The sequence below is a fragment of the Nyctereutes procyonoides genome, unplaced genomic scaffold, assembly GCF_905146905.1.
Source record: "Nyctereutes procyonoides isolate TBG_1078 unplaced genomic scaffold, NYPRO_anot_genome, whole genome shotgun sequence".
NCBI classification, from domain to species: Eukaryota; Metazoa; Chordata; class Mammalia; order Carnivora; family Canidae; genus Nyctereutes; species Nyctereutes procyonoides.
In genome coordinates, this window is record NW_026575137.1 from 3,304,812 (window position 1) to 3,329,320 (window position 24,509).

Here is a 24,509-nt window from a genome sequence, read left to right on the forward strand (position 1 = left end):
GGTAGAAAGAGGTATAAAATGAAAAATGAACTTTTCTCTTCCATCACTGACTTCCTATTCTTTTTTTTCCCCTGAGATAATCACTATCTATCAAATTCTACGAATCTTCAAGCTTCTGAATATATATTCCATACAAATAAGGTCATACTACAATACCCCCTGCACCTTGCCTTTTCATTTAACACAATAGTATGTCATATAACAAAAGATACAGATCCACCATGGCATTTTTAGTCCTTTGCTTAAATGTGACATGCTTTATTTGAGTTCCCTGATTGATGGATATTTATTTGTGATTCTTGTTTATATAAATAGCAGTGTTTTCTATGCTTTTGTACACAACATGTCTTGACACCCTTTGGCAAGAATATGAGTAAGACAAATTTCTAGAAATGCCTACTATTAGGCCAAAGGGTCGATGCATTTTTAATTTGAATAGATATTGCTGCCAAACTGTTCCCCTATGGGGTAGAACCAGATTGCACTCTGATCTCTCAGTGGAGCATGACACTATCCTCTCCTGTAACCTTTCACCAAATGTATTATCCACGTTTTGAACTGCATTAATCTGATAGATGAAAAATTATTATCTCTTTGTTGTTTGAACTTTCTTCTTTTTAATTAGGAGTGAAATTGAGCATTTTTCACCTACTCATTGGACATTTGTATTTTTATAAACTACTTGTCGAAACATTTGCCCATTTTCCTGTTTTTTTTTATGACTCTAAGTTCTTAGTAAATAACCCACTGTTTGTTGTATGTGGTGCAGCATTATAATTTATAGTGAAAATATTGCTGTCACTAATTATACATTCACATTCATATTTATATATCACACAAAATTATTCCATTTATGCAACCTAAAGTAGAAAATTGAGACTGATTTTATAGTTATAGGAAATGTCTACTCTAGCATTTTATTTTATTTTTTAATTTTTTTAAAGATTTTATTTATTTATTCATGAGAGACAGAGAGAGAGAGAAGCAGAGACACAGGCAGAGGAAGAAGCAGGTTCCATGCAGGGAGCCCGATGTGGGACTCGATCCTGGGTCTCCAGGATCACGCCCTGGGCTGAAGGCAGCGCTAAACCGCTGAGTCCCCCGGGATGCCCTACTCTAGCATTTTATTATTGTGTGTCATTAAACAAATTAAGTGATACCAACTGATGAACCATTATGTACTATATCCATTCATCCAAGTGTCCCACAGATATATTTATTAGTAATATTTCAGTCTATGTACCACTTTACAAAAATTTACTGTACTAAGGATCAGACCATATGTGCCTTGCCTGGAGAACTGAGTTTTAGAGCTTACTTCTCTTAATATGCCATTTATAATTACTCCAGGGTAGGTATTTAGAGTCATCAAGATATTTGATGAGATGATTCTAGAAGAAAACTGTGATAACCAGAAAGAGTTGACAGGAGAAGAATGAAGCAAGAGGATCACATACTGTTTTGTGAACCATAGTGGGTGATAAAGGCTAACACTAGAAAAAAAAATCACTATTGTCTGACTCCAAAAAATTCCCATTTCCAGTGAGTCATGCCCCAATTAAACTATGAGTGTCTTAGGAATAGAAAATGTATTTTCACATTCTTTTTAAAAAATTCATATTGTGAAAAAAATTTTTAAAAATTTATATTGTGGTAAGATGAAACCTACCTTCTTAACAAAATTTTAAGTGTATAATATATTTTCATGGACTCTGAGTACTAAGTCATATGGCAAAGCTTTAGAGCTTATTCATTCATCTTGTTTAACCAAAACTTTGTACTCATTAATTAGTAATTCCCTATTTCCTCTCTCTTCAGTCCCTGGCAATCACCAAGCCACCCTTTGATTCTGAGTTTGACTATTTTAGACACCTCACACGGGGGGAATCATGTAGTGCTCATCTTTCCGTGACTGGCGGATATATTAGCATAATATCCTCCAGTTCATTCATGGTTGTCACATACGGCAGAGTTTCCTTATTTTTTAAGGTTGGACAGTATCCCATCACATGTAGGTGCCACACTGTCTTTATTCATCTGTTGACAGACATTTAGCATATTTCCACACGTTGGTTTTTGTGAATAGTGCAACAGTGAACACAGCCTTGCTGATATCTCTTCCAGATCATGATTTCAATTATTTTGGACAAATATCCAGGAATGGGATTGCTAGATTATGTGGTATTTCTATTTTTAGTTTTTTGAGTATCCTGTATATTGTTTTCCACAGTGGCTGCACCATTTTGTGCTTCTACTCAGAGTGTACAAGGGTTCCCTTTTAGCCGCATTCTCACCAACAATTGCTGTTATTTATTTATTTATTTATTTATTTATTTATTTATTTATTTTTATTTTTTGATAATAGCCACCCTGACAGGTGCAAATTAGCCATTTGATCTCTTCTTTAGAGAAATGTCTATTCAAATTTTTAGGCTATTTTTTCAAATCAGGCAGTTTGTTTTTTGTTTTGTTTTTTGTTTTTACTAATGAGTCTTAGGGGTTTTTGACATACTTTGGAGATAACCTCTTATCAGATATGTGGTTTGCAAATGTTTTCTCCCATTCCATAGGTTGCCTTTTCATTTTGTTAATTGTTTCCTTTGCTATGCAGAAGATTTTTAGTTTGAGATAGTTCCACTGTTTCATTTTTGGTTTTGTTGCCAACTAAGTTTCTTTATATGCCCCCATAATTAACAATTTCCATTAATATTGGCAGACTAAATATGAGCGTAACAAATTTGTAATTTTTACATAGTGGTTATTAACACTATACAGTAGTTTTAAGTATAAATCAATAATGTCATTATAAATACACTTATTCCCCATTTCTAACTATGCCTGCTAGGTCATTTCTTCACATTCATATCCCTATTATCTCATATTTTATTTAATCCATCAATTCCTAAGAGTTTTTCTTCAACTATTTCTAATCGTATAAACTGATTTAGTATTTATTATATTAATTATCTTTTACAGAAGTATATTTTGGGGAATAAATATAGACATAGGAAGCAATACAGACCAAAACATGGTTAAAGTGAAGGTCAACATTATCCAACAAAAACCCCATGTTCCCATGTCTATGGAACAGTTTTAGGTGCTTTAATCGTGATGAAATGGTCCCTGTTGACCTAATGCTATTAATAAAGTTAACAGATTTGCCTTAAAATTGGTTAAAGTGGTTTTGGAGGTTATCTGCTCACAAAAGTGCAGACAGTTGTGATTCTTCTACTCTTAAGTTTCTCATGTTCCACATATGCTTTGATTTGTGATAAGAACGTGACTTAGAAGACTGTGCAGATCCAGGACTCTGAGAGTGGGGAGATGCCCTCCGCATGAGGTTCCTGGATATGACCCTCTGAAGATTCTTCATGGAAGACCCTGCAGCCCTGGTGATCACCCAGGGATGATCCAGGGCCTGCCCGGCTGACATGCGATGACTAGCCTCCAAAATAAGTAGTTTGTCTATAAAGTCCTTCGCCAAGTGGGAAATATTTGGCCAAGGCTAGGAAGGAAAAATAAATAAAATAGAATAAAATAAATATATAAAGTAAAAATGCACAAACACACATAGAGAATCATCTTCTTAATTACATAGATCAATGCATATCAAATCCAAAAGACTTTTTTAAAAAGTAAGTTAAATACTGTATCATTAAATATACAGGGAATCGGAAAATCTACTTTTGAGAGCCAAAAAAAGGAAAAAAAATACCCACTCTATTTGGCAAAAGGAAAAAACAAACACAAATTGTCTTCCAAACTCTCTGTTCTCGAGAATTCCTTTCCAGAAATCTGTCCAGCGTGCTTCAATTAGCAGTGTGAATTCCCACATCACATTGACGTGGGCTGGACAAGGCAAAGCAGCTGTGGTCCAGACAGTACAGCAGAATCGGGTTTGTATTTACCTCTCTGGTCATCTCAGAGAGTTCCCAGGACTCTGAGAACGAGCTAGACTGGGAAGTGGAATGGATGGAGAAATTGTCAACTTTTTCTCTCCCTTTAAAAACTTATTCCAGACTTAGGACGCCTCCATCTCCACGGCCACCAGAGAAAAAGGGTAAAACATAAAGGGCACTTGAGTGAAGAACCTTCCTGCAGTGCATTTCCTCAACACACACTCCGAGCCCTCATTACTCCCAATCAGTTAGCTACAATACAATACAATTGGGATTGGTCATGTGGCAGAGAGGCTGCAGGGTGCCATGTGTACAACCAGCTACTTGATGTTTCAGGGATTCGTTCTGGCAATATTTACAGAGTTTGCACATACTTTACAACAGCAGCAATTCATAGTGACTTTTGTGAGGATGGAGACAAGAGAGCTGTTGTTTTACACTTGTTTTCTGCACTATCTATCAACACGTACCATAGACCTAGGGGGAAAAAAGAAACTGTAGTTTTGTATCCGTTGTCATCTACCAAGGAGAAACATTGGGAAAATTGCCAGTATAGTCACTATATCTCGAACAATAATTTCTGGTTGACAGGAGTTTTTTAAAAATTGCATCTCCCAAGAAGGATAAGGAAATCCTTACAACCTATTGTCTTTGCCCTCATGTAAGAAAAAATCAGACTCAATTCAGATGTCACACTCTCGATCTCTTAACACTCTATTGGCCTGGAATTTGAATCAAAAGAAACCAGTAAAGCAATTGCTCCTTTTTTTTTTCCTTCAGCTTATTTAGGTAAATGAGATATGAGAAATATTTATCTCCAAAATAAAAGGCATGAAATAAATGGACACATTTGCCAAATACTCAAACACAGGGAAAATAAAATGTAAACACTACATGTCTAGACAAAGTACGTCAGTGGCTGACACTCACAATGGCATATCCTCTGCTTTGGCTAGACATCTATTTGGCTCTGGATCCAGACACATTTATCTAGGCTCAAGGTTAAATTAGATGTCCCTAATGGAACATTATAAGACAAGCAACTGAATATTTCTGGAAAATATAAAATATGTGTAGTGAGATTTATGAAGAGCTCATTAAGATGACCCCAAATGAATATATACTTAAAATGCAGTTGCAAAAAATAAGGCAACATTGAAAAGAAAAGTTCTTTAGCCAAAGTGCATTTTTCAAAGATGAGTTATAAATTACAGGATTCCTGAGCCATAAAGAACAGCTAGAGAGCACCTGAGAGTCAATTACATATTACACAGTAGAAAATGACAGGTACAGAAAAAAATGTCAGAACTATCTATTTTTAGCTTCTTGATCTAAAATTTATTTTTGTCTATGTTGTATAAAGTATAAAATAAATTAACATACATATCTACTTTATAAATGAATAAAAATTGAGTGTGCATGCTCATAATTTTTTGACTAATAGTGCTATATGACGAGAAATGATTTAGAGGGGCGCCTGGCTGGCTCAGTCAGTAGAGTATGTGACTCTTGATCTTGGGGTTGTGAAGTTGAACCCCACACTGAGCATAAAGATTACTTTTTTAAAAAATGATTTGGAGACCAAACATTGAATTAAATTCATATCTTGGACTCTCACTTGATGACATCATTCAGTCCCTTTACCAGCCTGGACATTCACCTTGCCATTTCCACTTTTTGCCTAGAAAATTCCTTTGTTTTGCTTTGCTCAGGAATTTCAAAGAGACATTGCCATCAATCAGCCTATCAACCATTAGTCAGCCTGTCGACCCATCTTAATGCGGAAAAAGTCTAGGATGAGGCAAGTGGATCTGGACTACAGCCCTATACAGCTCTAACATAGGGTCTCAGCCTCCTCACCAAAAAAAAAAAAAAAATGGAGACCATATCTCTCTCACAAGATTGCTATTACAACCAAATTAGATCAACTTTGTGAAAAATGGTTTTCAAAATATAAAATATCATGTAAGTCTTTGTTCCTCTTGTTCTTGTTACTATTAAATCATAATATAGTTCTTTCTTCAGTTCTTTTGTGGACACATCCACCTACTATATTCAGAGAACTGGAAGAAGAAAACTATCCAAAACTTCTCATACTGATTCTACTTACTGTTATCATGATAAATGTGTGTCCTCAAAAACAAGTTCTGTGTTAAGAGGTAATGAACCAAGTGGAAAGAAAGGTAGCAAGATATCCAGATGGCTAACAGGCACATGAAAAGATGCTCAACATCACTCATCATCAGGAGAATACAAATCAAAACTACAAAGAGATATCTGTGAGAATGGCTAAAATGAAGAACACAGGAAACAACAGATATTGTTGAGGATGTGAACCCTCTTACACTGTTGGGGAGAACACAAACTGGCATAGCCACTCTAGGAAACAGTATTGGGGTTCCCCAGAAAGTTAAAAACAGAACTACCCTACAACCTGGCAGGCTCACTACTAGGTATTTGCCCAAAGGATACAAAATTACTGATCCAAAGGGATATATGCATCCCAATGTTTATAGCAGCATTATCAACAATAGCCAAATTATGGCAAGAAGCAAAGTGTCCATTGACTGATGAATGGACAAAGAATATTACTCAGTCATGGAAAAGAATGTATCTTGCCATTTGCAACAACATGGATGGAGCCAGAGTGTATTGTGCTAAGTGAAATAAGTCAGTTATAGAACCACAATTACCATATGATTCCACTCTTACGTGGAATTTAAGAAACAAAACAGATGAATGTCAGGGGGGGAAGGGACAAATAATAAGAGACTCTTAACTACAGAGAAGCAACTGAGGATTATGGGGGGGTGGGGAATGGGTTAAATAAGTGATGGGAATTAAGGAGGGCACTTGACAGGATGAGCACTGAGTGTAATATGTAAATGATGAATCATTAATTCTATTCCTGAAACTAATATTATACTATATTTTAACTAACTGGAATTTAAATCAAAATTTGAAACGAAAGAAAGAAAGAAAGAAAGAAAGAAAGAAAGAAAGAAAGAAAGAAAGAAAGAAAGAAGAAAGAAAGAAAGAAAGAAAGAAAGGTAGCACTTTCTTTTATTCTGAAGTCATTCAATTAATTTAGTGACAAGCAAACTGTAATATTTATGAACAATTCAGTCCTTCTTTATTCCCTTTGCTCTTTCTTCCTTTCCTCATCTGGTTCTTTGCCTATTTGTCTATCCTCTCCAATAGAAATTGATTAAACTGTATAAAACAACAATAACAAAAAAGAAGGTACAAACTAAAATTTAATACTAGCAGTTGCACTACTTATTCACTTTGGAAGAATAAAGGGAACTTAGAGGGTTGGTATTTTATATTCTATTGGTCTTGATTCTTTCACCTTTAAGCAAAGAAGTAAGGAATGATGTTAGTTTTTTGCTTTCTAATTTCCTGATGGATAATTTCTCCTAATATAGTTCGATTGCAGAAATGATTGTAGAGAATCAGTAGTAAGTCATTATTAAGAAGCTAGATACTATAACACACACACCCACACATGCACACACATACACAGCTCCTAAAATTCTAGATGCAACATCTCATAATTTAAGTATTGTAATTAACATTAAAATTTGCTAAATACAGAGCTTAATGAAGTACAGGGTAATAATTATTGATGGATTTAATTATAGTTTTCAGAAAAATACAAATATCTGTTTTTAAATAGACGGATAAGCTACCATTCAAATCCCTGGACTAAGAGCACTCAAAGTAGAATTTATCTCCTTAAAAATAGTAGCACTTAGTGGTGCCTGGCTAGCTCTGTCAGAAAAGCATATGCCTCTTGCTCTTGGCATTGTGAGTTCGAGCCCCCCATTGGGTATAGAGATCACTAAAATAAATAAATAAATAAATAAATACATACATACATACTTTTTAAAAATTTGTTTTATAGAATATTTATTCAAAACTTCTACTGAGGGCACCTGGGTAGTTCGGTCAGTTAAGCATCCAATTCTTGGTTTCAGCTCAGGTCATGATCTCAGGGTCCTGGGATCAAGCCCTGTGTCAGGCTTTGCACTCAGCACATAGTCTGCTGGAGATTATCACCTTCTCCCTCTCCCTCTGCTCCTCCCCCAATCACCCTCTTTCTCTAAAATAAATAAATCAAATCCTTAAGGAAAAAAAACACTTCTACTGATGACAATTCTCTAACTAGCATTTTCCTTCCTTAAACTTCAGTGACCAACCTTGGTAGGATTTCACTTAAGCTTTGCAATTAAATTTTATGTAAATGTGCCCAAAAGTACCAATTAACTCTCCATGATTTTATTAGTCGTAGACCAGAAAAAAATCACTCTTCCTCATGTCAGAAAGCAGGAGATTCTATCATCTTTATATTATAAATACTTAAAATTTAAAATGTTTTCTCCCCAATCTAAAAGCAGACTTTAAATTGTTTTATCTTTGCCAAAGTTAAAACTGTTCAAAGACAGAGCTAATTGCGTCAGAATGCTTTATCTATGGTGGCATTTGTAAACCCTGGAAAAAGTCAGGAGATATATGCAAGTTATTACAAGTAACATCTAATTAAAAATGGAAAAAGAATCAATCCTATACCAGGCTCACAAAAAGAATATTTTTGTGAGTTAAGGAGTTCCTGACAGGAGAGAAGTGATGCTTCCAGTTTTTCTTATAAGGAAAACTGGAATTTAGAGAGGATTGTACAGTCTAATTTGCTTGAGTACCTATCACATTTGAAACACTCAAGGTTAAAAAGAGATGTGTTCACTTTTTAAATAAATAAATATATATATAAATAAATAAATAAATAGTAGAAGAACATAAGATGAGAAACTGAATTAGTCTTTGAAATCTAAATCAATAGTTGATTTGTTGTCCCATATATAATATATATTAGAACCAGTTCCTATTATAAATCTCATAAACCAGAACACAAACATAACATTAAATTTTGATATTTGTAGGCTGGCAAAAACGTCATGCAAATAGTTATTTTCTCTTCAACTCCATGAATTCCGTTGATGATATCAAGGTCAAAAAGTGCAACATAATCAAGGAAACAGATAAGTACTTTACACTCTTATAAACTACCCGTTATACCAAGGGTAACATCTACACAGCCAAAATGAAATGCACATGGTTTCAATGCCAAGAAACACTCACTCGGATTGTGTTTAAGGGAAGAAAATATACTTGTACAATTTAAGTCAGAGAAGAGATGAAGAAAGTGATAAAAAGAAAATGAGGTACATTTGATGTATGTGAAAGATGTGAAATGAAAGATTTTATAACCATTAAAATTATTTTCTGTAAAACAACTTTCAAAGTAAAAATTTCACTTAAAAAGTTGAGTACCACATTTTTGTGAGCATAAGTTTTTAAGAACTAAACCACAGGAATGGGAACCAAATTACAAGAATTATGGCCTAACTGAAATGTGGTTCATTTCATTATTGAAATTCTAGTCATGATGGAAAGAGGATAAAAGAGAATCAAAGAGCCAAATCTTCTGTTCTCCTTTCCCTTTTTCCTACTTAATAATCTCAATGGAAAAGAAATACAGCAGAGAAAAAATAAGAGAAATTAATGGGGATGAGGATATAGAAAGAAAATTGGGGTCATGGCTGGTGAGCAAAATCCATCAGATATGTTACTTCTAAGTCAGGACATCAATAAACTTTTTCCTACTAGTAGGGCAATCATAGGTGAATCTAAGTACATGGGGACCATTTTCTATTAATATCCATGTGGGATTTCTTAAAAATGTTTTTAATACCAGTGTTTATCTTTGCCAGCTGGCTAATATGGTTACGAGACTAATTTTATTATCAATTTTTTTTCACATCAAAAAAGATTACTGTGATATAGTGCAATATAATTAGACAATAATACAATTCCCAACTGCTTGGCAAGAATGTGTAATTAATTTATCTTTAGCATTAAAATGTTAACACCTCACTTTTCAGACTTTCCACTTAAAAGGTGATAAAGGTATACTTGACCTATATATAAACCTTCATATATATATGAAGATACTGGTTATATATAGTCCTATATACTGGCCTATATATATCTTTATATATAAATATAAAGATATATATATTTATTTATAACTAGTAACTTAGTTAAGTAAAATTCAAACTTGTAGTCCCACTGTTTCCCACATTAATAGTAATAGTAACAGAAATAGCTAACACATATATAGTGCCATGTACTAATATCTGAAACTATTCTAAGCACTGGACATTTTTAAGCTTGTTTGATCTTCACAACAACGCTGTGAGTAAACACTGTCATTATTACTATTTTACAAATAAAGAAACCGAGATACAGAGAAATTAAGAAATGTACCCAAAGTCACACAGTAAAAGGCGGAGCTGAGAATGGATCCAGCCAGCATTGCTCCAGCCCTTAACCACGACACTACACTGTTTTACAAAATACCCACATAAATATACACTCACCTGCACACAATGCTCTAAAACTGTTCATTTTTACTACATATTCCCTTTTACGTGTTTTTGCATATGTTGTTCTGTCTACTTGGAATGTGTCAATCTCCCTTGCAGAAACTCCTCCCTTTCCTCCAAGACACAGCACAAATGTCCTCTCCTTCAGGAAATCTGACTCAAATTTCCTAAGCAGTAAGACTGTCTGTCTTCCCTTGTTCCATGGACTTTGCACCTCTGCTCCTTCATGTAGCAGAGCACTTACATTTGAAGAGATACATAAAAATCCTTGGTCTCTCAGGCACCTGGATGGCTTAAGGATCCATCTCTTGATTTTGGCTCAGAGCATGATCTCAGGGGTATTAGATGGAGCCCTGAGTTGGGCTCCCTGCTCAGCAAGGAGTCTGCTTGAGATTCTCTGTCTCCTTCGGCCTCTCACCCTGTTCATACTCTCTCTCATTCACATAAATAAATAACTTCAAAAAAAAAGAGAGAGTACTTGGTCCCTCAGACAAGGCCACTTGGTTCCAAAGAACAAGGAAACAGGGACACTGAGCATTTTCATGTGGATGTGAATATTCCCAGAGCTAACCACAACTCCTGGCCAGAGGAAGGCCTGACAAGGAGGGTGGAGAGCACACAAGGAGGCTTTCCAACAGTCTCTGGGAGAATGATGGATGAGTCTTACTATCTCCAGCATGAGCCCTGCTGCCAAGCTGAAAGCCATCGTGATGGTACTGGTGATCCAGTAGCTAAGTAAAGGCCTCCCTCACACAGGAGACAGGATTTCGTTTTTCTTCACCAGGCACTCAGTCTTTCTACCCTGGTTGCCTCCTGGCCATTGCAAGAAGCGACTGAAAAGGGGAACTCCTACCTCTACCCTGAGAAGCCCAGTGAGTGGAGTAAATGTACCCTTCCAAACCATCCTAACATTCCAGAATGAATTTAATAAATTCAGCAATTGAAGATACTGGTTATCTAAACTCTACCTTGCTATAAATTAAAATTTGAATTCTATGTTCAATGCAGTTATAGTTGAGATATATTTATTCATGTAGTTATAAATCAGCATCTCTTAATAATTTTTTAAAGATTTCATTTATTTATTCATGAGAGACCCAGAGAGAGAGGCAGAGACATAGGCAGAAGGAGAAGCAGGCTCCTCGCAGGGAGCCCAATGTAGGACTCCATCCAGGACCCTGGGGATCACACCCTGAGCCAAAGGCAGGTGCTCAACCGCTAAGCCACCCAGGCTTCCAAGAATCTCTTAATAATTTTTTAAAAGCAATTATTTGTGTTAAATGCATTCTCTCTGCTTAACTCTTCATGACATCTTATTGGATCTAAGGAGGAAATATGATACAGGCCTAGCCTTCAAAGACCCAACAGTGTCTTAGAAAGATTGCATAAATGTCAAAGCAAAAGAAATTCATTATAATCCTATACACTATTCAGGAAAGAGAAAGAATAACACAAGTGGAATGGTCATCAAAACTCCATGAAGGAATATATTTCACCTAAAATCAAGAAGAATTAAACATTATTATAGCTAATCTTTTGCTTACACATGGATATATATATTATATTTGCTTATACACGGATATAGATATGCATATAATATATTTGCCAAGTATCTAGCAAAATATTTGCTATATATATATTAAACACATTCTTCTTCATCATAGGAGCTACAGCACTTAAATCTCAGGAAGTTTTGTCCTATTTATTGCACTTTTCCACCTGACTTTTAGAGAAAAGAAGTGATTCACGCAATGTGTCATACTTGGAATTTTATTTATAAATAAAGGGACTTTAAAAAGCAACCCACATTTATTATCTTACAGTTCTGCAGGTCATAAGGGGTCTGACAAGCTAAAATCAAGGTATCAGCAGAGCTGCCTCCTAGAGGCTCCAGGGGAGAGTTCTTTCCTTCCCTTTCCTGTGTCTAGAGACTGCACATATTCCTTAGTGCGTGACCTCTTCTTCCATCTCCAAAGCACATCACTCCAGTCTATGTTCCCTTCATCACATCTCCTCTTTCTATCTTTGACACTCCAGCCTTCCTATTGTAAGGATCCTTGTGATCACCTTGGGTTCATCCAGATAATCCAGGATAATCTCTCCATCTCAAGATCCTTAGTCTCATTTGCAAATTCTTTTTTGCCACGGAGGGTAGCACATCTAATGACTCTGAGTATTAGTGTATGGACTTTGGGGGGCTATTATTCTGTCTACCACACCTATGCTTCCAGAATCAATGGTCACCCTGGTATTTAAATAAAATTGGTGCATTTAGGAATTACTTTGCTTGCTGATAAATGGTAGGAATACAATAATACGATGACAGAGAAAACATGATGATATACTTTTCTATGTCTACTAATCTATGTTTCTATGTCTACTATCTTGTTTTATGGATTGAATATTTGTGGATTGAATATTTGTGTCGCTCTGAAATTCATATGTTGAAGCTCTAATCCTTGTATCACTATATTTAAAGAAGAGGGCTCCACAGAAGTAATCAAAGTTTTAAATGAGGTCATAAGGGTAGGATCCTGATCTGATAGGATTAGTGCCCTTTTAAGAGATACCAAAGAGTTCCCTCTCTCTGTCCCTCTCTGCCTCTCCCTACACCACCTCTCTCTCTCCACACACAGAGGTCACAGAGAGCACACCATGAGATACCAGCTGCCTACAAGCCAAGGGAAGAGGCCTCTTCATGAAACCTACCTTGTTGGAAACTTGATCTTGGACTTCTAGGCCCCTAGAACTGTGAGAAATAAATTTCTGTTGTTTAAGTCATCAGTCTGTGGTATATCACAGCAGCTTGAGCTAAGACACTTAGTTTGTGTCTTGTAAAAGAACGTGAATATGATGGACATAGGTGCCTGACAAACACAGGAAAGAAAGCCAATGCGCTATAAATCCAGTAATGTATTTCACAATCTGGCAATCTGCGTTGCATGTTGTCTGAGGCTACAAACAAGCATCTCCTCAAGAAGTGGAGGGTGCCACTGTGGAGACAATGTCAATGCTCCATCCGGATTCTGAGCTCCTCTTTTCTGTATGTACACACACCCCCTTCCTTTGGAGTACTTTGCTTCTAAAACCCAACACCTTGCTTTTTTTTCAATGGCCGTGCTGTGGCTCCTGGAGCTACTTGCCTTTGATCCTCAGAAAATGTAAAAATATACCACCAACTCCCCACCACCATCACCCTCACTGACTAACAGAGAGAGGTAGGTGTGAAAATCCAGCTCACCTGGGTTGGAAGAATGTTGAAGAATTCTTCCCTGCAAGATGAGGCTGACCTTTATGGCTTAGTCCTCCTCACCTTCCCAGTCCTGCTTGCCCCACTCCCTGACCTGTCTCCCTGGGAGTTGACTCTTAATAAGTCACTTGAACATGAAACTTCTTCTCAGGGATTTCTCAGCCTTTTGGGGAATCCAACCCTAGAAACCCTCAGAATTGAAGGACAAACATTATATGGTCTCATTCATTTGAGGAATATAAAAAATAGTGAAAGGGAATAAAGGGGAAAGGAGAAAAAAATGAGTGGGAAATAACAGAAAGGGAGACAGAACATGAGAAACTCCTAACTCTGGGAAACGAACTAAGGGTGGTGGAAGGGGAGGTGGGAGGGGGTGACTGGGTGATGGGCACTGAGGTGCGCACTTGATGGGATGAGCACTGGGTGTTATTCTATATGTTGGCAAATTGAACACCAATAAAAAATAAATTTATAAAAAAAAAGAAACCTTCAGAATTAAACCTGATGAAAGGACTTTTTAAACAATATATTGCTCATTATTTTTGCACATTAAAAAAGCAATAGCAATATCCAGTCCATACATGGCCCAATAAAGCACACCTCCGGTACTTAGACTATGTGGTCTCTTTCCACATTGAAGCTGGGCTAGCCTAAGGCTCACAGAACTCACAATAGAATGAGACAGAGGTAATGCTGTGCCATTTCCAAACACAGCCTTGAAAAGCACTGGCAACTTCCACTGTCTCCCTCTTGGAACACTCCCTTTTGCAAGGCCTAAACTACCATGTAAAACTACTACTACTCCGCTGGAAAGATGCCATGAAGAATCCCCCAGGGAGAGAAGGCCCTATGAAGCAAAGAGAGAGGAAGGTGAATAAGGCCTGACGGTTCTGGTGACCTAGGTGACCCCAGATTTCCAGCCACCCCCACCAAGATATCAGACATTTGAAGGACCATAGGGACATTATCTCAATCAAGGCCCCATGACTGCAATTCCATCCCACATCACGTAGGACGGAAGAGTCACTGAGCTATAATCAAAACAGAAATATGAATTCTTTGTAAATAAATAAACAACAGAAACAGAAAGATATTCGAACTATAAAGAAAAAAAACAAAATGATCTATAATCCCCACACCAGGAAAGAAGTTCTGCTAACATCTTACTGTATTTCTTTTAAGCCTTTTTCCTATGCATACATTTTTCCACATGATTGTGACATTCTCTATATAGTTTATGTTCTGCCTTTTTTTTTTTTACACTTGGTAGCATACTGTGAACATTTTCCAACATCCCTACAATTTTTAAGCAGGCATAATTTAGGGGCTATCATACTTGATCATATGGATGTTCCATAATTTACTCAAACGTTCTTTTAGGGTTTTTAAAAATGTTCCACTTCTGTAAATGTAGCTCAGATGAGCATCTTTATACTGAAACCTTTGTCGCATCTGGAATTATTTCCTTAGATTCTAGAAGTGCAAGGGTGCCTGGGTGGCTCAATGGGATGGATGGACAGCTACCATCTGTTCAGGTCATGATCTCAGTGGGTCCTAGGATTGAGTCCAAAAAGGGGTTCCCTGCTTAGTGGGGAGCCACAAATTATATTTCTAATAATAGAATTGTGCTCTGTCTCTCAAAAAAAATAAATAAAATCTTTTTAAAAAAAAGACTCAAACAAGTGGAATTACTAGATCAAAATATATAAACTTTTAAAAGTTCTAGATATATATTTTAAAATTGCATCCTAAGAAATCTGTAAAATCTGCCCTCAATCATCAGTAAATGAGATGGTTCATCTCTTAGTACTCAGCAGCAATAAACAGAGTTGAAGGGGTTTTCTTTTTATCTTTATCAATTTGAAAAATTTTTTAAACAAGACTTTGTTTTCATTTGTATTTTTTTGGTTATTAGAGAGTCTGGACATCTTTCCAACTTTTAATAAAATGGTACTGCATTATCTGTGAATCCTCACCATCCTTTCCCACTTCCTTATGTAAGTCTTAGTTCTCAATCACCAATTTGGAGGAGTTTTTTAAAATGCATACATATACAATAAGATATTAAAGCTTTGTCAAAGTACAGAATATATAATATTTAAATTAACTTATATAGATTTAAATTAAAAGTTATTTAACTTTTGATTTTGCTTAAGATGTTAAATATATAGACGTTATACCTTAAGTAGATATCATCAAACTGTCAAAAATTTCCTTCATGAGACAAAGAACCCTTTCATAGTTTAACATACACTATATTTGGTCACTTGCTGAACATGAAATGAATTTCCCCTTTTGTCAGGCTTCCTACACACAAGCATTCACAGCTTCCCTTCTCTACCCCAAAACAACAAGAAGTGAACACATTCATAAACACCGGGAGTTCCAAGTTTAAAGAGTAGATAAATATTTTACACTAGCTACGAGATTAAACATTTCCTACCGAGGAGACATTACATTACAAAAGGGCTTGGATGACCTAGATTCAAGGCAGAAAATCTCTCACCAAACACCCAAGGGTCATGCTGAGCTTCTGAGTACACATCAGCCTACTCAGCTGATAGAAGAAAAACTACAAACTCACTTGTCTACTTAATTATCAATGTCATATGCTAACCACAGACAACTCAGTAATCCAGGCCTTTGCTACCTTGAGACCAAGAGCTCTCAGCCAGGGGTGATTTTGCCCCCATAGGGGACATTTAACAATGTCTGGAGACAATTTTTGTTGTCGCAACTTGAGGAAGGTGTTGAATCTAGTGTATTTACTAGATATCCAGTACATACCAGTATCTACCAGTAGCATATGGGGGCTGGCGTGGAGACCCACCCAGTATGCCATTAAACATCCTGCAATGCACAGGACAGCCCCATTCCCATCCCATCCCCTCCCCTCCCTGTAAAGAATCATCTGGTAATCTCTCCTGCCCCACACAAACTTACTGCATGGCTCTGGGCATGCCATACACCTTCCAGGACTTGTAATAAATTAATAAATCCTGGTTTTTTTCAAAGTTAAAAAAAAAATCATCCAGCCCTAAATGTCAATAGTGCTGAGGTTGAGAAACTACACTAGGTTAACTCAATAGGAATAAAATTATTTCTTACCTCTCCCGTATAATTATATTTGCCTTTCAGAATCTTCCTGTAAAGTCTTGTATGGCTTTCATCATCAAAAGGCAGGACTCCACTAAGTAAAACATACGTGATTACACCAAGAGCCCACATGTCCACTGCACTGGTATAAGGTTTCCTTAGCAAAATCTCAGGGGCTACATACTCTGGGGTCCCACAGAGTGTCTTCATTGTCCAGTCTCCACTTTTGTTCCCAGAATGTGCCAAACCAAAATCTGTGATTAAAATCTTTGACTCGGCACCCGGATGATAATATAAGAGATTTTCAGGTTTTAGGTCCCTGTGGGTTATTCGCAATGCATGCAGATACCTGATACCATCAGCAACCATCTGGAGAATTCTGACAGCATCGTGCTCTGTAAAAGATCCCTGAGTCATGAGTCGGTCAAAGAGCTCTCCTCCAGTAGCCAACTCCATCACCATGTAAACTCGATCCTGGGCCTCAAAGATCTCCACGAGCTGAACAATGTACTGGTGGCTCACCCGCCTCAGGATGGTGAGCTCTGAATCACACGCTTCTCGGCCTTCCCTCACTCTGGTTTCCACCACTTTTATTGCAAAAGGTTTCTTGGTGGTCTTCTGCTCCACCCTGACAACCTTGCTGAAATTGCCTGTCCCAATAAGAGCCTTGATGTCGTATCTATTGGGAAGAAAAGCCAAATCTGTTATCCTCTGAAGTGATGTTTCTTAAAAATTATCTGAGTTGGTGCTTTATATCATCTTTTCATCTTTACATCTCCCTATCTGATTCTTTTGCTCGCTATTGCTTAATTATATTTATTATATTTGAAAGCCCCTCCCCCAGATTCATCTTTGAAATGGAGGTAAGCAATGTTAAAGCAATCAGTTGGCGGAAAGATAACTATTAAGACAACCATCTTAATAACAGCAGCTACCATTTAATTAGATATTTATTGTATGCCAGAAAATTTACTTTTAAAAAAATTACTTTTTAAAAAAATTTACTTAGTAAAAAATTGTTTTTTAATTACTTTTTTTTAAAAGATTACTTTTTTAAAAAAATTCTTGGGATCCCTGGGTGGCTCAGCAGTTTAGCACCTGCCTTCAGCCCAGGGGGTGATCCTGGAATCCCAGGATCAAGTCCCACATCGGGTTCCCTGCATGGAGCCTGCTTCTCCCTCTACCTTTGTCTCTGCCTCTCTCTCCCTCTGTGTCTCTCATGAATGAATAGATAAAAATCTTTAAAAAAAATTCTTCTTACAATGTCCCTATCAGCTAATGTAATACTATCTATCCCCCTTTTTCAGATAAGGAAATGCAGAATAACATAAGTTAAGTGATTTCCCAAGGCCACGTACATGGTAGTTGAAATGGATAGGATTTAAATCCAACCCCTTCAAGTGTGTTTCACCAAAATTCCCTTGAACTTTGGGACAACCTTCTACCATTTTCTTTCCTCCCTCCAGCCCTTGTTTTTACTATTCTGCAACAACAACCAACCCAGGTGGAAAGAGTACAGAAAAGAAACCTAGTCCTGTTTATAGCCTCTCATAAGAGGTAGGAAATCATATCAAAAGACAGGGCACAAAGAGTCTTCTTCAGGTTACTTGATTGTGAGCGCACATGCCCTATTGTGCCCACGATAGCAACCTTGACAGATGATCACTGATAAACATGTCTGATGGGGGGGGGGGTGTTCGAGCCACCGTTTCCTCCCAGCTTATTCCCTACACTTACACTTTCTACCCAAGAAACAGAATTTTACCAGGGGATACACGTTAATGTGTAAAGTCATTATCTCTCAGCTAGTATTTCAAAGGCTGGTGATCTTACACTTGAACTATCTGTGTAAACGTCTATGCCAATTTAAGAATTTTATCAAGTTTAACTGCCTATCTGAGAGATGTTGAGAAAGTGCATCACTTAGAATCATGATTTTTACAGCTGGAAGGAATATTAGAGAATGACCGAATTCAACCCTCATTTTACAAATGAGGAACTCTGAAGATCAGGTTAGCAGACTGATTAAGTTCTAGAGTGAGGATGAGAACCCAGGTCGCCTTATTTTTATCATATTTTGCTGCTCTTCCCCTTTATTAAAACTTCTCCTGTGAGAGGAGGCCAGGGAGTGGAGTGTGCTGAGGGGAGTGTGCAGGGAAAGGTAATGCTTTCAACTGCACACTCAGTACCAGAGATTCAAATGCAAATATAAATCTGTGTTGTAAATAGCCTTACTTATTTTTTGCTGAGTTCATTCTTCCAGTGATTTTCCCCCCTACCTCTCTGTTCCTTATATTTCTATGCTTCCTGAATAAAAATGGCATTTGGCTGCACTGGCTTACAGAAAACAGCTTTGTTCTATGCAATGCATTTAATTTTCTGGCCAATTACTTTATCAAAACAGACAGCAATTTACTCATCTTAAATAGATTCTGTTGCCTCTTCTCTTTCCAACTTTGCTTTTTTATTCACGTGCACGCTCAGGTTGATTTTTTTTTTTATAAATTAATTTTTATTGGTGTTCAATTTACCAACATACAGAATAACACCCAGTGCTCATCCCGTCAAGTGTCCCCCTCCGTGCCCGTCACCCATTCACCCCCACCCCCCGCCCTCCTCCCCTTCCACCACCCCTAGTTCATTTCCCAGAGTTAGAAGTCTTTATGTTCTGTGTCCCTTTCTGATATCTCCCACACATTTCTTCTCCCTTCCCTTATATTCCCCTTCACTATTATTCATATTCCCCAAATAAGTGAGAACATACACTGTTTGTCCTTCTCCGATTGACTTACTTCACTCAGGTTGATTTTGAAGATAATCACAGGCATTTCAAATGCTACTGCTTTGCAGACCGACCAAAATTTACATTTACCTCTAATGTGGATGAAAGCACTTTGCATGTACTAATTTTTCACTACGCCTTCAAAACTGCAGGCAAATTCATTTGTTCATGGAATTAATCATCCATTATCAGCTGCATTACCGTCTCTGAGGAACTACATTCTTTTGTTTAAATAAAAGGAGCTTTATTCAATGCTGCTAAGGGGCCCTCATATACCAAATACTTGAAAAAATGCTAGTCATTTGGCATTGAAAGAAACCGTAGGCTTAAAGCCAAAATGTAGAGTACTGGAAATAAATGGTTTCTGATTGAACAACAAATGTCCCATAACAAATTCCTGTAACTGCAGCCTTGCTTGATGGCCATGGATGGTAACTATTTTTATGACTTGAGTGGCTATATCTTGTGCAGCGCCTGGCCCAGAGGGTACAGCAATAAATGTTGAATGAAAGAATCACTCACTAAATACATATTATTTCCAAATTATCACTTATATTTTGAAAACATTAAGGATCAAATCAAGCATTGGAGAAGGCATTTACAAGGCCATTCCATTCCTTTCCCTTCCACTCTTCTGCTCCTACACACCGCCCGACCCTCAAAGTTAATTTTGTAGGTGGTGCAATTTTACATAATCCTCAGAATTGAAATCATGACTCTAACTTCAGCTGCTACAGACTGGGAATTTTTTGAACATGCATACAAAAATGAAACACGGAAACAATAATAATATCACAACCTATTTGATAGAAGCAATTATAATGAACTCCCAAGAAGAAAGTGCATATAGTCAGATTTAAATTCTATCATCGCTATTCTGCAAGAGTTATAAATAGAGTCACATTGGAGAAGAAAGACAACAGTATTTGAGACTCAAGTCTGCCACTGACTTGAACAAGTCACTTTATCATCTGGGGGTTAACTCTTCATCGGGTCAAGAGCCTTGAGTCAGTCGCTAGAGCCCTTACAATGTTGTGACCTTCCCCGTCTATGACCCCTGCACACTCTAAACAACTGGGACTACCCTGCACATGGAGTTTATGAGAGTGGGTAAGACTAGACCACAGCAGCCTCATTTCTCTGGCTACAGATGACCAGAGATGCCATCTAACCAATTCAGAAGTGATAAGATTCCTCCCATGTCCATTCTGATTTAGGTACAATTGGATCAGACTACTTTGTTTCCATGCTTAGCAGCTACTGGACTAATCCACAAGGTCTCCTTGTATTAGAAGTTCCCCCGTAGGCCAAGAAGTGGCTCTGCACAGACTCTATTCACAGCACTGCAGGGAAGTGAGCATACAATTCAAGAGCTGGAAATGTCCCTGAGAAGCCAGATGAGCCACCCACCAAGCCCTGCAGGGTGGAAGAGGATTTCATGATTCTCTTCCTCTGTATGTCTGCCATGGTACACTCTGCGGAAGTTATTTTTTCAGACCAACCAACCTATCATCCCTGCTCATTTCGTACATAGGGGTCAGCTAGGTCTTATGTGCACCTTAGCTCAGTAAAGACTTGATTTGGGATGCCTGGGTGGCTCAGCGGTTGAGCATCTGCCTTTGACTCGGGGCATGATCCTGGGGTCCCAGGATCAAGTACCACATCAGGCTCCCTGCATGGAGCCTGCTTCTCCCTCTGCCTGTGTCTCTCTGCCTCTCTGTGTCTCTCATGAATAAATAAATAAAATCTTAAAAAAAAAAGACTTGACTCATGTACTAAGCAGCACAATTTGAATGTATCATTTTAATTATCCTCACAACATTCATATGGGGTAGATATTATGATTATTCCCACTTTACTGAGACCAAAACTGAGGAAGGAGAGAGGCTAAGGAACACTCTGGTCATCCAGACACATGATAAAAGACACAGGAGTGGATCTCAAGTCTGGCTGACTCAAAGCCTTATTTCTATTCTATGAATTACCGTCTCCTCTTCCAGAATGTGGTGAAGATCCTTCACAAACAGGCCTGTCTGGACCCAGCCCCAGCATATCTGTGGCAAGGCCCCCATCAACCGCGTAGGGCTTGGGGGGCCCTCTCCTTCCTTCCCCAGTTCTGAAGTCCCAGATTCTCCCTCTTTCCTTGCTCCTGTCCCTCCTCTACTTTCAGTCTGGAATCTTCCCACTCCTCTGCCCTCCCTGCTCAGAGGGTCAAACAGAATCTGCCCCAACACTTGTTTAAAAACCATGAGGAAGACTCTGTCCCAAGACTATCAGGACTGGAGTCCAAGCTATGGCAGCAGGGGAGGGGGACTGGCTTCAGCCCCGTTGAGACCAGAGGCCAGTTTTCAGCACTGGGCGAGCTAGTAGAAGAGGAGTCCTAGAGGAAGGGCCTGAGGAGGGAGCCGGTCCGACAGGTGCCGGCCCAAGGTGGGCAGAGACCGGGAGGAAGCGGCCCCCTGATTGCATTTCAAGGGGAGGGTGCTCCTGTCCTCGGGGAAAGACCTTCCTGCAAGACTTTTACATCTCAAAGGAGTTAGAGAAAGAACTTAGGGCCCTCAGGGGCCTTGCATCCCAAAGCAGGCCGCCTGGGGTTTAATCGGGCCTCGGGGGAGGGTTCGGGGGTCCAGAGGGGCGCGGGCTTGGTCTTCCCCGCCCGGGCCCCGCCGCCGGGGCCCTGCACCTTACCTGGCCAGGACGCGGGGGTGGAAGTGGGCGCGGAAGCGGGCCACCTGCATCCTGCGAGCCGCCTCGGCCACCGCCTCGGGCCCGGGGCCCCCGGAGCTGCCGCGGCCCTCGCGCTCCTGCCCGCCCGGGACCCTCTCGGGCGCCCCCGGGGTCACCTTGGTGCTGGCGCCGCAGCCCATGCCCGCCGCGCTGGGAAGGGCCGGGCGGGCGGGGCTGCGCTTAACCCCTAGCCCCGGGGTGGGGGTGGGGGCGGGGGCACCTCCATCCGCCCCACCCCACCCCTCCCCCCGGGCCCGCTAGGAAGGAACCCCCACCGCGGGGCTCTGAAAACAGGCTTGCAAAAGGTCTGGCTGCCAGTAGGCCGCCTGGAGGGGTCAGCGACCCCTTACCTCCGCGGAGAGGCCGAACCCTGGGCCTGTTTTCTCATCTGCAAAGTGAAGATGTGAGCCCCCAAAATGATGGGAGTCAATGAAGGATCTCATCATCTCTCAAGGATCTTCCTGTTTCCAGGGCCGAGCTCATATCCAGATGGCATGAACATTGAATGCCTATGTGGTTTAAACTCTAAGAGCTTGTGACATCTGAAGTATGTAATAAGAGTTAGGCTGCTCTATTGCATTTATTTTTTAAAAAGATTTTATTTATTTATTCATGAGAGACACAGAGAGAGAGAGAGAGGCAGAGAGAGAAGCAGGCCCCATGCAGGGAGCCCAACATAGGACTCCATCCCGGGTCTCCAGGATCACACCCTGGGTGGAAGGTGGTGCCAGACAGCTTAGCCACCCCGGCTGCCCTATTGCATTTATTTATTTTTTTTAATTTTTATTTATTTATGATAGTCACAGAGAGAGAGAGAGAGGCAGAGACACAGGCAGAGGGAGAAGCAGGCCCCATGCACCGGGAGCCCGACGTGGGATTCGATCCCGGGTCTCCAGGATCGCACCCTGGGCCAAAGGCAGGCGCCAAACCGCTGCGCCACCCAGGGATCCCCCCCTATTGCATTTATTAAACACACTAGTTTCTTTCTGGTACTGCACTAACTCTCCTACAGCGGGAAGGGCCTTCCCTCTGGATGAGGCATTGCAAAGAGAAAAACTGGGAGAAAACCAGATGTCTAGAACCCAGCCCAACACGTAATGCAACTACAAGAATAAAATATGTAAAAAGAAGAAGAAGGAGAAAATGATATACTCTCTTTATATTATGTAGAGACTGTGTAATCTTATCACATAATATCTAATATAATTATATTATGAATATAGTTATTATACGATATATAATCTTATGTTTTAGATAATTCAATTTTGTGTTCATAACTATCCATACATGTGTTGGTGTACATATTGTATATATCTGATAAATATTTCTTTTTTGATAAATGTTAGTTTATGTATTGATTAGTTATCAACATATTGATTATATATAATTTACATTGCTAAATGTTAAGTAAAAGATGTGTGGAAACTGAGATTCAGTCAAGACCAAGCTAATCAAGATGAGGCACCCCTAGCAAGTTGTAGAGGCGGAACCGGAGGCCCAGTCCCAAACTTCCAATGTGGCACTCTTTCAATTTGCTTTATAACTTCATTTAATTTTTAGTTTGACTTAACAGAATATCTCTGATGAGTCAGTTAGCCGCGAATTTGCCCAGAAGAACTCTATTCTGAAGGAAAATTTAAGACATGTCTTATGGGTAGCTGAGAGAAAAATGAGCCTATCCTGCAAAGGGAGCTAAACTACCCAATAATGAATTTTTCTTGATAAAGAACCCCCAGGATTCTCCAAGTACTGGGAAACAAAGAGAGAAGATTGGTTTTAAGCAGGTTTTAAACTGCTGTGGGGGGGGGGGGGTCTCAAGCTTTCAAACTAAGTTGCAGAATAAAAAACATAAAGCAAAATGGAAATGAAAAAGAAAAAGGGAACAAATGGACAGAAGTAAAATGTCAAGGTGCTGTTTAAAGAACAGTTTTCGGGATCCCTGGGTGGCGCAGCGGTTTGGCGCCTGCCTTTGGCCCAGGGCGCGATCCTGGAGACCCGGGATCGAATCCCACGTCGGGCTCCCGGTGCATGGAGCCTGCTTCTCCCTCTGCCCGTGTCTCTGCCTCTCTCTCTCTCTCTCTCTGTGACTATCATAAATAAATAAAAAAAAAAGTTTAAAAAAAAATAAAATAAAGAACAGTTTTCCAAAAAAAAAAAAAAAAGAAGAAGAAGAAGAAGAACAGTATTCGTTACCCAGAGAGCCCTAGTGTATGGCGTGTTTGGATATGTGTGGCCCAGCAAATAGGAAGCATTTACTCTAAATGCTGAGCCTGGGCAGCAGGGAAGGCGCCGGGTCACTATGAGGCAGA

General features: G+C 39.0%; 1 protein-coding gene across 1 annotated transcript; it reads right to left on the bottom strand.

Moving 5' to 3' along the window:
* Positions 1-3,199: 3,199 nt before the first annotated feature.
* On the bottom strand, positions 3,200-22,340 carry PSKH2 (protein serine kinase H2). Its single transcript, XM_055303314.1, has 3 exons — positions 22,162-22,340; positions 16,704-17,370; positions 3,200-3,505 (listed from the first exon to the last, which is right to left on the bottom strand). Exons 1-3 carry the CDS (start codon positions 22,338-22,340, stop codon positions 3,200-3,202), a joined length of 1,152 nt encoding a protein of 383 aa, XP_055159289.1.
* Positions 22,341-24,509: the final 2,169 nt, after the last annotated feature.

Bases quoted from the DNA above. Each gene is read 5' to 3' on its own strand.
- PSKH2 (XM_055303314.1), bottom strand. From the start codon at position 22,340: ATGGGCTGCGGCGCCAGCACCAAGGTGACCCCGGGGGCGCCCGAGAGG. The intron at 17,371-22,161 runs GTAAGGTGCAGG...TCTTCCCAATAG, and splicing joins CACCCCCGCGTCCTGGCCAG to ATACGACATCAAGGCTCTTA. The intron at 3,506-16,703 runs GTAAGAAATAAT...TTTCCTTCCTAG, and splicing joins AATATAATTATACGGGAGAG to CCTTGGCCAAATATTTCCCA.